At 47.5% G+C, this 14,082-nt stretch overlaps 1 protein-coding gene across 3 annotated transcripts in view; it reads left to right on the top strand.

Annotated features, from left to right (window-relative positions):
* The first annotated feature begins 875 nt into the window (after nucleotides 1-875).
* SEC23IP (SEC23 interacting protein) overlaps nucleotides 876-14,082 on the top strand; it is a 164,546-nt gene continuing 151,339 nt past the window's right edge. For all 3 annotated transcript variants that reach the window (XM_080641746.1, XM_080641745.1, XM_080641747.1), the window contains exons 1-5: nucleotides 876-1,111; nucleotides 5,819-6,351; nucleotides 7,114-7,336; nucleotides 8,426-8,619; nucleotides 12,435-12,524. In XM_080641746.1, the coding sequence (XP_080497872.1) occupies nucleotides 949-1,111; nucleotides 5,819-6,351; nucleotides 7,114-7,336; nucleotides 8,426-8,619; nucleotides 12,435-12,524 (1,203 nt within the window). In that variant the 5' untranslated portion in view covers nucleotides 876-948. The remainder of the gene's footprint in view (nucleotides 1,112-5,818; nucleotides 6,352-7,113; nucleotides 7,337-8,425; nucleotides 8,620-12,434; nucleotides 12,525-14,082) is intronic.

The raw sequence follows: 14,082 nt of genomic DNA on the forward strand, positions 1-14,082 counted from the left end.
GCTAAACATGGCACCCTGGGCGGCCCACAGCCTGTGTCTCCTTGACCTGGGACCTCTGGGTAAGCGGCCCCTCACCCTCTGGCATTTGCTCTGATGAGCTTCACCCTTCCCCCCACTCTCCCCCCTCCACCCCCGTGGACAGGGCTCCTGTCCTTGCACCAGTGGCTCTGGGCGGCTGCTCTCTTGGTCCAGCGGTCCCTCCCAGCTGATAACCTGGGCAGCGTCCAGCGGCCTTGGGGTGAGGGCCTTGTGTGGGGAACGCCCGCCTCCCCTCGCGTCTGTGGCTTCATGACAAGCACCATTACTTTTCCTGTGTCTGGCTTCCGCCGCCAGCCTCCAGGCAGATTTTGTTTTACCTCGAAAAGAAACTGATTCTGGGTCTGCAAACCCGCTGGCTTCCTGCATTCGCTCCCTGACACACAGCTCTGCTCAGGTACCGCCTGGTCCAAGGCCCTGATGCCACCCCACCAACGTGGCACCCTCTCCTATCCTCTGGCCCCCCATTCAGCGCACAGCACCCTCAGCGCTCCCCTGCAGCCCCAGGGACCTGCTGAGCCCGGGGCCCAGCCTGTCACTGCTCCCCCAGGTCCTGCCGGCAGCCCCAGGGTCCTCAAGCCAGTGTGGGCGGGGCCGGTGGGTTGACTCCTTATTCTAAGGCTTAGACCGCCGCTAACCGCTCCCCTGGTTCCAGCCCCGCCCCCGCCTCCAGGCCCGCTTCCGTAGCCGTGGAGGGAGTCACGTGTTAAGAATCCGGTCCTGAAGCCCGCGCCACCATGTTGATTTATGGCGGTGCTACGTAGGGGCAAGAACACCGCCGCGGACCAGCTGCCTGAAGTTCCGGCCCTTGTGCGCAAGTGCGGAAGTGTGCTGGCCCCGAGTGTGACTGGTTTCCGGCCGGTGGTGCTGCCCCGGCTTCCCGAGACGTGTAACGGGTGGTGGGCCGCAGCCATGGCTGAGAGGAAACCTAACGGTGGGGGTGGCGCCGCCTCCACCTCCTCGTCCGGCACTAATTTACTCTTCTCATCCTCGGCCACGGAGTTCACCTTCACCGTGCCCTTCATCCCGGTCACCCAGGCCGCCTCTGCCTCCGCCTCCCTGCTCCTGCCTGGAGGTAGTACGGCCAGGGTTTCGGTGGGGCGGCGGGCGGAGGCGGGCGGGGGCCTGCGGTGACGAGGGTCGGACCGGAGGTTTTCCTTCGGCCGCCACCCGCCCTTGTGAGTGGCTGACCAGGGCCGTTGGTGGGCAAGTGTGAGCCGCTTGGGTGCTTTGGGACCTCGGAGGCGGGGTCAGGTCACAAGGCTTCCTTTGCTCTTGTTGAAGGACCCCGGTTGGGAGGGCCCGGCTCTCCTGGCTGGCGTTCCGCAAGTTTTTGTTGAACACAGGTGTGCCAGGTACTTGCAGGAAATGCAAATGAATCAGCTCCCCCTCGCTTAGGACACGTAGGCTATCCCCTAGGTTATGATGGGGCGTCTCCTAGGATGCACCATCGTGAAAGAGGAGGGTAGCAGCCTGTACCTCTACTGTGCAGGTATTGCATGTCTGTGCATCATTTCCTCTTGGGCTCTTTCCGGTTCTCCTGGGTTCCCCTCCTCTGTGCACCTTAGCTCCTTGTTCGTATCTTTATTACTGTGCAGATAATGCTTTTTAACAATTCTGTGTCATAACCCAGAGGGTGCTGTTTACACGCATAGACTGTTCCAGCTCCGGTCCTGGCAGTAACTTACTGTGTGACATCAGGCATGTGACCGTACCTCTCTGTACTTCAGTGTCCATTTATGTATAGCTTCATAGGGCTGTAATGTGAAATGAATTCATTTTCTAAAAAAATATTTTTATTGATTTCAGAGAGGAAGGGAGAGGGAGAGAGGTGGAACCATCAATGATGAGAGAGAAACATGGATGGGCTGCCTCCTGCACGCCCCCGAATCCAACCAGGGAGCATTCACACCACAGGCCAATGCTCTATCCACTGAGCCAAACTAGCTACGGCAATGAATGGATTTTTATAAGGCATGGAGTATAATGCCTGGCACATAGTTCTATATAAACGTTTGTCAAATAAACATACATGTCTATTTGGACTGTGGGCTTTTTGAAGTTTGCAGGTGTGACTTATGTACCTTGTTATTTTTAGGATCTTTAGTGACTATCACATAGATGCTTAGTGAGTGCTATTTCCCCACGGAGTACTTTATTCTCGCTTGAAGGACTAAGACAGTCTCATGGAAAGGGCAAACTGGAGGCACTTGTGCATGCAGATCCCTTTCACTTGTGTTATGTTTCTTCTCGGTGCTTATCACCACCTGACAGGTACACACATTTGTTTCTCTTATCCCACTAGGATGTAAGTTCCATGAGAGCAGGAATTTATACCCACAACAGGAATTTGAAGGATAAGGAAGGGCATGGTATGCAGTAGACCAATTTTTCAATAGATATTTGTTGAATGAATGAAAGGATGAGCGTCAGGAATATGTACCTCTTGTTTTGACATCTGGTGGGAAGGTTAGGCACTGCTGTATTGTAAAGGACTAGCCTGGCTGTAGGAGGTTGAAGGAACAAATAAGGCCATGCATGCGGCTAATTCTGTAACAATTACTTTTCCATCTATGAAAAGGATTTGATCGCGGCCACCATAGCTCAGTGGATTGAGCACCCTCCCATCACCAGGAGGTTGCTGGTTCGATTCCCAGTAAGGGCATTTGCTTGGATTGTGGGCTTGATCCCAATGGCGGGGGTGGGGGGAGGTGGAGGGTGGCATGCAGGAGGCAGGCAATCAATGTTTCTCTATCATTGATGGTTCTACCGTCTTTTCCTCTGTCTCTAAAAAAAAAAAAAAAAAAAATAAAACATACTTTTTAAATAAAAGATTTCGTTATTACAACTCTATTCAGAGAATTTACGGAGACAAAGGAAGAACCTGTCTCACTGGAAGCAGCAGTTAATCATCTCAGGGAAAGAGACACAAAGGAAGCAATTTCATTCCTTTAACGAACATGGACCGAACAGCTTCTCTTGGCCAGGCTGTGTTCGGCTGTCTGGGAGACACAGCACACAGCATTGCCCCCAGTGACTGCACAGTATGTGTACACACTAGCCAGCTGTGTAAGCAGTCTGATGCAGGTTTATAAGGGCCAGAGAGAGGGATTGATAGTCTGTGTAAAAGCTGTGGGTTTCAGGCTGGCTGACTTGGGAGAGAACATCCCTTAGGCTTCAGGGCCTCACAGAGGAGGTGATTCTTAAGCTCAGTATGGAAGAAATTAGGACATTGGGAGAGATAGGCATATGTAAAAGTCTGAAGTGTGGGAAAACCTGCAGATTTGTCAGGTTTGGTGGTAGCTGCTCACATTCTCTCTCCTCCCACTCTTCGTCTCTCTCCCTGTGCCTTCTCCCCTCTCCCAGGAGATCAGTGTGACTACAGTGTGTGTAGGGGAGTGGCTTGAGTGGTCAATAGGGATCAGATCACAAAAAGCCTCCTATAACATACTGAGGAGTTTGTGTCATCCTGTGGGGGTGGGGGAGCCTTTGAAGGATTTACACAGGGCAGCGAAATTAGAGGTATGTTTCGGAAAGAATGGAGTGTTGAGAGCTTGCACTGGAATGAAGCCTGCTGTAGCAGGAGCCACCGGCCTGGAGGCCACTGTGAATCAGGCAGGAGTGGATGGCACTGTAGCCAAAACCAGCCACATGGGGTGTGAAGAGCAGGGAATGGATATGAGAGATTGTCAGACCCTAACATTGTTGGGATTAGTGACTCACTGGTGACCAGACTGTCTCCCCTTTGAGCACAGAGGCTCCTTCTCCTCATTCAGTTTTACCCCAAGACCTAGCTCCGGTGCCTGGCACATAAATACTTCGTACATATGTCTTGAATGAGGATCTGACTGACTGACTGGAGGGTATGAGAGGAGAGGAGTCTGTGAGGTGCGGTGTCTGGTTTGAGAGGATGGGTGGATGTGTTAGTGAGAGGTGGTGCAGGAGCACGTGGAGGGGGACGGTGAGGATGATGGATTCCGTTCCGGGTGTCCTCAGTGTGAGTAGATGTGGCTGCGCCTCCCAAGGATTGAGGAATCCTTTGGAAAGTAGGTTCAGGAACGATGAGCACAGTCTCATTTGACACGGAGCTGGGAGTGTCTCAAGGGTACAGGTAGGTGCCACTAAAGTTGTGTGTCTTGATGTCAGGTGTGTCCACATGTAATTAGCAGGTGCCCCTGAGGTGAGGCTGGCATCATGATGAGATCAGTGTTTCCTTTGTAATTGATGCTAATCAGAAAAAAAGCTTCTTGAATCAGGTAGATCCTTAAGTTGCCTTAAAGGATGAAACACACCAAGAGTTTTCTCCATGTTTTCAGTGGTTGAGAGATGGACGAAGATGAATCCACGTGAGGTTTACATGACGGAAAAGAGAGTGGGAACTGGAAATGCATAAGGAAAGTGGAATGATAAAAGCAGACAGGGGCCCTCGTGCAGGCCGCAATATTTTTAGTTACAACGGAACAACTGGAAGAGTATTTGGAATTTGCGGATTATTTTAGTTAAATTGATGAGCTACAGTAGGAGCAACCTAGAGGCTTCAAGCCAGAATCTCAGCGAGCCCAGTGCCCTGCTCTAGCAAGTCCGTATGGAGCCTGCAGCTTGAAAGAGGGGGCTCCCTTTGTCAGGTCTCAAGGGCAGGGACCTCAGTGTGCCTGTGTGCGGGGCGTGGGTCCCCCTCTGATGTGCTCCATGCCTTCAGAGGTAGGAGATCGAGAGAATGAAAAGCTTAGGAAGAGGACAGTGGAAGTTACAACAAGCTAAGTGCTCATGAGAGTTTAGTAAGGCTGGTCTTTTGAGGCCATGTACTAGTAGAGAAAAAATGCTTTGATTTTACAAGTTGGGGCAGAGAGAAGATAAATAATTTGATGCTGATAATAGCCACAGCGGAGATCAAGTTGGGCAAAGGGAAGCGAGGGAACTTACCTGGCTAAGAAATGACATTTCTGGTGATTTGGTGCTCAGGCATGATGCTTCCCCTGCTTGTGATGCTCTGACGCTGGGGGTGGCTGTTAGTGGTTAGCCTCCTCTGCCTTATGAATACAAACACCACATGTGCATTTCCAAAGTGAGTGCTTTGTGGGTAAGAGCCCCACATACCCTTCTTGTCAACAGAGTGAATGTCTGTACTTTAGGTTCTTGTCAGGACTGGAAATGAAATTATGTGCATTTGATTTTTTACCAGGAAAAAGGGAGCATGCAGAAGAACATGTAAAATAGTAGATACAGATTTTATTTCTATTATTTCATTGATTTTTTTACAGAGAGGAAGGGAGAGGGATAGAGAGTTAGAAACATTGATGAGAGAGAAACGTCGATCAGCTGCCTCCTGCACAGCCCCTACTGGGAATGTGCCCGCAACCATGGTGCATGCCCTTGACCAGAATTGAACCTGGGACCCTTCAGTCTGCAGACTGATGCTCTATCTACTGAGCCAAACCGGTCAGGGCTGTATAATTTCTATACTTTTACAAAATAAATAATGTGTAACTATATTATTTAAAAAGTATGGAAAGGTATGTACCGAAATATTGTTGAAGGTGATTATATCTGGGTGGTGGGCTTATGAATGAATTATAATTTTTCTTCCTTTTATTGTTTCCTATTCATATTTTTCAGTTTTTCATTACAAAGAGAAGTTTTCAAATAAAAAAGAAGTGTTTTTCATTTTTTTTCCCTATAAATGCAGAAATGTAATTTGGAACAACAAAATAAGAGGCACAAGAACTAGATCTGTAGAATGATAGCAGACCTTTTAAACCATCTGCTCTTCTGTCCCTTTCAGAGGATTCCACAGATGTTGGTGAGGAGGACAGCTTTCTTGGTCAGACTTCTGCTCACACATCTACCCCACAGACATTTAGTTACTTCTCTCAGGTATCAAGCAGTGCTGATCCGTTTGGGAATATTGGACAGTCACCATTAACAACTGCAGCCACATCACCTGGACAGTCAACTTTCTCCAAGCCCCCAGCTGCTGGCATTTTTACAACAGGATCCCAAGATGTGTTGAACACATTTCCACCATCCTTTTCGAAGGCTCAGTATGTTTTCCCAGCTTCTGCACAGATGGGAACGAATGCTCATTTGCCTGCTCAGCCAAGTAGTCTCCCTCCTTCCCATGTTGGGAGCCCACCCCAGGGAACATCCCAACAAGGATACAATCCCTATCGCCATACTCCCGTGAGCAGCAGAGCTAACCCTTACATCACACCACCACAGCTGCAGCAGTGCCAAGCACCAGGCCATCCCACCCACCTGCCACCCTCTGGACCCCCTGTCCACATGTACCAGACGCCTCCAGGATCTCTGCCACCGGTATGGAGACATGTTTTTGTATCCTCATTATTCGCTTTAGCTTTTAATATCTCTCTCACTTAGCCTATGCTTTTAAAAGCACAGTGCTTTTTATAATCAATATGATGACAAATTATTTTCAGAGGATATTCTTTGTAAGATGTATGCTTTGAAGCAAATGTTCTTTTATAGGTAGCTCATTGAAGATTCACATTTTAGTTCTTATTATCTGTATTGAAGTAGTAATTGATTTTAATAAGTTAATCTGTGCCAGTATTTTTAAATTTTAGTGTAAGATAATAATGATAAATGTGATCTAAGGACCAGTGAGAGTTGAAGCAATTATTATCGTAGCCTGCCAACGTCTCATTTTTAATTATACTATTCAATCAAGATACTAAATTATAGGTACTAAAGTTGATTACTCTAGTAATTTCTTTTATTACATTTATGGAGTTTGGATCTAGACAGTTTACCTCAGTCTCAGGAGGGTAATGAAATAACATTTGCATTGGGTTATGAAATTCCCTTATGTTTTTTTTCCCAAATGATACCCAACTGACTTCCAAAGGGAAATCAACCAAAACAAAAAAATGGAAACCATTGAAAGATAGCAGTATTATAATGTGTGTAATCTAACTTTACTCTTGAGGACAGAGAATGGGCTTCATTTTACTTAATTAAAATCATACTGATGCACAGACTCTTGATAATGGGTCCGAAGCATCTACAAAACCGTCCTTGGATCTGGCATGACGGTCCTAACTTTGTCATCCCCTCCAGGTTCCTCCTTCCGTGCAGTCAGGGTTGTCTCCTCCAGCACAGCAGCAGGCACTTGCTAGACCTGTGGGCCCCTCTGTGCCAGTGCCTCCTCCTTTTATGCTTCAAAACCAGTACGAGCCTGTTCAGCCCCACTGGTTTCACTGCAAGGAGGTAGAGCAAAAACAACTCTGGATGCCTTTCAGCGTGCTGGACTCTTTGAATCTTGAAGAAGTCTATAATTCAGGTAAGCAGTTTATGCATCACTTATATCTGATTTTAGGGAGAGAAGAAATGAAGGGTATTCATCCATGGCTTACTTTTTGTGAATGTCACATTCCTTAATCGTTGACCCCACAAGACTCAGTACCTTAAGATGGTGATTTTAATACAAGTTCTGAGTTATTTGAGAAAGGTATCTGAAGAAGTGTTTTAGTAATATTCTTGTTTAAAGGATTTTTCTGATTTTAAAACAGAGAAACAGAATAGTTCATATAATCCAGATGTCAATTTTTTTTATCCTTTTTTTTTTGGGGGGGGTGTCAATTTTCTTATTTCCCTGATAGATTTGTATGTATAGAGTATATACAGCATTTTCTGTGGAAATCTTATTTCTTAAGATGCTGTGGAAAAAGTATTCCATGGTCAGGTGAGTTTGGAAGTGCTGTGACTACATCTGCCTTTTGAGACAGACAGGCTGTGAGAAGTCCTGCGGGGGGAGGGGTGTCGTTGGTTATCTGGATTTTTCACCATGTTACTTAAAAACTGCCTAATAATATTCTTCAGAAACATACTTCATAAATATTGCTGCTTTGGATTAAAAAAAATTACCAGTTACTTGAATTATTTTATGTTCATGTTTTAAAATTTTGCCCTAGTTATTTCTTCACTTAAGATCATAATTTTGATCAACACAGATTAATCTTTAGCTCTTTTTATTTTTAGTGTTTTAAAAATCTATTTTTTTTTTAAATTTAAATTATTTATTTATTTAACTCCTCACCTGAGGACATGCTTAGAGAGAGGAAAGGCGGGGGAGAGAGAGAGAAAGCAACAGCAATGTGAGAGAGAAACATCGATTGGTTGCCCTCTGTATTGGGCCCCACTGGGGATCAAACCCACAACCCAGATATGTGCCAACTGGGAATCGAACTGGCAACCCTCCCATCCATGGGACAGTGCCCAACCAGCTGAGCCACTCCTGCCAGGCTTGAGGTATTTTTAAATAAAAATGAGCTTAGTAGTTCTTTGTCTTTAAGGATCAACTGTATTCATTGCTTATTACTTTATATATGCCTTGTAACTGTTGGATTGAACTGTGGACTTTGTGCTCCAGTCCAGCCGGACCCTGAGAGTGTGGTTCTAGGCACGGATGGAGGGCGCTATGACGTTTACCTCTATGACCGAGTGAGGAAGGCTGTGTACTGGGAAGAGGAGCCTGCTGAAGTGAGACGCTGTACTTGGTTTTACAAAGGAGACACAGACAGCAGATTTATTCCCTATACAGAGGAATTCAGTGAAAAACTGGAGGTACGTGGGCTTCATTCCTTTGTGCTTTTCTTAAAAAAAGTAGGCCCTGCATGCATTGAAGCCTCATGAAATACCACCCACAGGGAGCAGACTTTGTTTACAAGAGAGTCTGTCTTTCTTTTTTTAATTAAATTTTTTAATGTATTGATTGATTTCAGAGAGAGAAACATCGATTTGGTATTCCACTTATTTATGCATTCATGAGTTGATTTTTCCATTGATTTTTAGAGAGAGTGCAAGTGAGGGAGAAAGACAGAGAGATAAACATGAGTGTGAAAGAGACACACATCGATGGATTGCCTCCCACACACGCCCACACTGTGGCCAGGGACCTATCTTGCAACTGAGGTACATGCCCTTGACAAGAATCAAACCCATGACCCTTCAGTCCATGGGCCAGCGCTCTCTCCACGAGCCAAACTGCCTAGGGCCATGAGTTGATCCTTGTCTATACCCTGACCAGGGCTTGTACCTGCGACCTTGGTGTGTGATGACTTGGGGACTGCACTGTGACCCACTGAGCTACCCAGCCGGGGCCAGCAGAGCCTGCCTTGATTTTGTGCACAAGGAGGGTCTTTGGTGTCAGAAAGTTGTGGGTGCGAGTGTGCAACCTCATGTAATTGTGAACTTAAAATGTCTCCTGGGGGACCCTAGCCGATTTGGTTCCGTGGATAGAACATCGGCCTGTGGACTGAAGGGTCCTGGGTTCCATTCCAGTCAAGGGCACATACCTAGGTTGCAGGCTCCTCCCCAGCCTGAGCCCTAGTCAGGGTGCATATAGGAGGCAACCAGTCACATCGATGTTTCTCTCTGTCTTTCCCTCTCTCTTCCACTCTCTCTCAAATCAATGGAAAAATATTGTTGGGTGAGGATTAAAAAAATAATAATAATAATATCCTAATATATAAAAAGCCAGGTGCCGTCACCCTAGCTGGTTTGGCTCAGTGGATAGAGAGAGCAGTGGTTCTCAACCTTTCTAATGCCGCAACCCTTTAATATAGTTCCTCATGTTGTGGTGACCCCCCAACCATAAAATTGTTTTCGTTGCTACTTCATAACTGTAATTTTGCTGCTGTTAATGAACCGTAATGTAATGGGATGGAGCATCGGCCTGGGGTATGAAGGGTCCTGGGTTCGATTACAGCCAAGGACACATGCCCGGGTTGCGGGCTCAGTCCCCAGTAGGGGGCATGCAGAAGGCAGCTGATCAATGATTCCCTCTCATCATTGATGTTTCTCTCTCTCCCTCTCCTTTCCTCTCCGAAATCAAAAATATATTAAAAAAACAAAAACGGGCCGTCACAACCAGAAAAAACCAGATGGACGACCGAACAGCAGGCTGCGTGGGGCAACAAGGCCAACAGGGGGGTTAGCGAGAGATGACCAAACAATTGAACAGCAGGCTGCATGGGGCGACCAGGCTAGCAGGGGGGTTAGTGAGGGACGGACTGAACAGCAGGCTGCATGGGGCAACCAGGCCAGCAGTGGGGTTAGTGAGGGATGACCAAATAAATGACTGAACGGCAGGCTGTGTGGGGTGACCAGGCCAGTGGGCAGCGGGGGGGGGGGGGGGGGAGCACTTGGTGACCAGGCTGGCAGGGGGACAGTTGGGGGCAACCAGGCCTGCAGGGGGGGCAGTTGGGGGCGACTAGGCCAGCCAGGGGGGCAGTTGGGGGCGGGCAGGCATGCAGGCAGGTGAGCAGTTAGGAGCCAGCAGTCTGGATTGTGAGAGGGATGTTTGGCTGCTGGTTTAGGCCCGATCCCAGGCAGTTGGACAGTTGGACATCCCCCGAGGAGTCCTGGATTGGAGAGGGTGCAGGCTGAGCTGAGCCCCCCCCCCCCATGCACAAATTTTGTGCACTGGGCCTCTAGTATCTATACTAATAAAAGGGTAATATGCTAATTAGACTAGCTAGACTGGACATCCTTCCAGACAAAGCCATGGTGGCGGGGGCTGAGGCACAGGCAGTTAGGGGCAATCATGCAGGCAGGTAGAGCGGTTAGGGGCATTCAGGCAAGCAGGAGAGAGCAGTTAGGGGCGATCAGGCCAGCAAGGAAGAGCAGGGATTGGGCCTAAACCGGCAATCGGACATCCCCCAAGGGGTCCCAGATTGGAGAGGGTGCAGGCCGGGCTGAAGGACTGCCGCCCCCCCCGCCACCGCCGTGCACAAATTTTGTTCACTGGGCCTCTAGTCTATACTAATAAAAGGGTAATATGCTAATTAGACCAAGACACCTTCCGGACAATGCTGTGGTGGCAGAGCCAAGGCAGAGGCGGTTAGGGGTGATCAGGCCAGGAAGGGAGGGCAGTTGGGGGCGATCAGGCTGATGGGGAAGGGCAGTTGGGACCGAACAGGTGGGTGGGGGCAGTTGGGGGCGAGCAGGCAGAGTGATTAGGGGTGATCAGGCAGGCAGGCAGGTGAGCGGTTAGGTGCCAGTGGTCCCGGATTGTGACAGGGATGTCTGACTGCCGGTTTAGGACAGGAATCAGGCCTAACCTGGCAGTTGGACATCCCCCGAAGGGTCCCAGATTGGAGAGGGTGATGAGGGTCACCACCCCCATGCACAAATTTCGTGCACCGGGCCACTAGTATATATATAAAAGGCTAATATGCTAAGTGTCCCTCCTACCATCTGACTGGTCGCTATGACATGCACTGACCACCAGGGGGCAAACGCTCAATGCAGGAGCTACCGAGCTGCAGTGACTCGGCCGTGGCGGTTTTTGGGTGATGCACCCCGAAACCAGAGAGGAAGGAGCCCGATTTCTCACAGGGCCTTGCGATTCCACCTTGGGCCATGGGTTATGTTGTTGCTGGGGCATGTTGCCCTGAATCTGGTTGACTGCACGCTTGTGTTTGTGTTCCACACTTGTAAGACAGCAACTTTGCAGAGTGCCCTCTCACACTCCGGGACCTCTCAGGGGATGTCAGAGAGCCAGTTTCCGCCCGAGCCCCACAGGCCAGGCCAAGGGACCCCACCTGCCAAAGGGATCCCGCTGACTCCGCAGACGCCGGGGAGGGACCGCAGGAGGTTGGCTCCAGGCCGAGTCTGGCTCGTCTCGCCCAGTCCCACCCCGCCGGTCACCTTCTAATGGATTTCCTTTCAATGTGCACGAATCTGTGCACCAGGTCAATGGTAATAAAATAAAACAGTTTTATAACAAAATGTCTACTAGGGGTTGAACTGTGTCCTAGGCTCTAGCAGCTCAGAGTGTGACTTTGTAAGTAAGTCGTTGCACGTGTTATTAAGATGAGATCATAGTGGAGCAGGGTGGGCCCTGTTCCCATGTGACTGGTATCCTTACAAGAGGACAGACAGAGGGCGAGTGCTGTGTGAGGACAGAGGATTGGAGCGATGCACCTGTAAGCCAGGGGACACTGCAGATCGATGACGAACCCCCAGGAGCTCGGGAGGCAGTGAAGGAGTGCCCTGTAGGTTTCAGAGGAAACATGGCCCTTTTACACCATTGGCTCTTCTGACACCTGGATTTCAGACTTCTGGCCTCCGGAACCGAGACAATAAATTTCTGTGATTTTAAGCCACTCAGTTGGTGGTACTTTTTTTGGAAGCTCTAAGAAACATACTCTAAATCTTGGTGTTTGCCTCTGTCTAATGAGGATAATGTTATTTAGGAACGAATGAGAGTAATTAAGTGAGGTAATATATGTACAGTGGTAAGTGTGGTAACCAGTTACTACACGAGAGCTGCTATTACTGTTTTTTATTACCATCATAGTTATACTTTTCTTCCACTTTTTCTCAATGTGAGATAGATTTGTATTAATGGATGGATGTTGTTTTCATTATTATAGGTAGAATATAAAAAAGCTGTAACCACAAATCAGTGGCACCGCCGATTAGAGTTTCCAAGTGGAGAGACGATTGTTATGCACAATCCAAAGGTAATGATATTTTTTAGGATATTAAATTTTTTAGGTTCATTTAAGTAATTTTGACAAATGTATTTACTAAATGTTTATTTTTATTAATTTCTGCAGTAGGGATATATGTATGACAAGTCTGTTGCTTTTAAATGTACTATAGTTCACATTGATCTGTGGCACAGCATGGGCCTGAGCACTGTCCCCTCCCTGTGGGCATGTGTGGGAGGCAACCAGTTGATGTGTTTCTCTCACATGGATGTTTCTCTCTCTACACCCCTCCCTTCCACTCTCTCTGAAAAGCAGTGGAAAATTTATCTTCAAGTGAGGATTAACAAGAAAAATAAAATAAAATTTAAATTTGTTTCATGAAGTTCCTCTTTATGGCAACATACTAGCTGAAGCTTAGTATGCAGCATAGAAGCTGCTTGATAAATTTTTGCACTTGATCAGGGGTCAGCTGGCTTTTTCTGCAAAGGGCTAGAGAGAAAGTATTTAAGGCTTTTTGTGGCTCATGGTCTTTGTGACAGCTGTCAACTCTGCCCTTGTAGCCTGAAAGCAGCTACAGACATTGAGCATGGCTGTTTTTAAGCAAACTTTGTCACAACCAAGTGGTGGGCCAGTTTTGCCATGAAAGTCGTCGTTTGTCTACCCTGCCCTTAATGAAGGTTTGTTTCAACCTTTGAGAGAGACGGAAAACATATTTTTCCTTCAGGTGTTAATGGTATTCGAATCCTTTCATTGACCACCCTTAATCTGAGCCACAGGTTCCTCATTTGCACTAAGATTTTCCTCTCTGCCCTTGACCGGCTTCGTTTTAGGTCAAGGGCACATACCTCACTTGCAGGCTGGATCCCCGGCTCTGGTCAGGGTGCATGCGGGGGCAGCCAGCCAATGTGTCTCTCTCACATCAGTGTTTCTCTGTGTCTCTCCCCCTCCCTTCCACTCTCTCTAAAAATCAGTGGAAAAACATCCTTGGGTGAGGATTACGAACAACAAAGGAAGATTTTCCTCCCCGGGGCGTATTTTAGGTGAAGTCGAGGTCATTTATGAAAAAGCATCTAGCATAGCACTTGGCACACAGTAGTTCACAACAGGACATTTGCTTATTATGGGAAAGTATAAAGTAACTTATATTCCAACCACATCTGTAGTCTTTAATTTTTTTAAATTTATCTTTATTGTTGAAAGTAATACAGATGTACCCTTTTCTTCCCCATTGACCCAGCCCGCCCCTTCCCCCATCTACAATTCTTATTGATATTAAAATAAATAAAAGTAAAAGCACATTTATATGTCAACAAAATTATTTATTTATTTATTTATTATTGTTTAAAGTATTACATATAGTAGTACATATATCTCCTTTTCCCCCCATTGACCTTCCCCCAGCCTCCCCTACTCCCTGTCGTATGCCCTCATCCCACCCCCCCAGTGTCTTGTGTCCATTGGTGTGCTTATATGCATGCATACAAGTCCTTTGGTTGATCTCCTTCCCCAACACTCCCCAGCCTTCCTGCTGTAATTTGACAGACTGTTTGGTGCTTTACTGCCTCTGTATCTATCTTTTTGTTTATCA

Source organism: Plecotus auritus (assembly GCF_963455305.1).
Source record: "Plecotus auritus genome assembly, chromosome: 9".
Taxonomy (NCBI): domain Eukaryota; kingdom Metazoa; phylum Chordata; class Mammalia; order Chiroptera; family Vespertilionidae; genus Plecotus; species Plecotus auritus.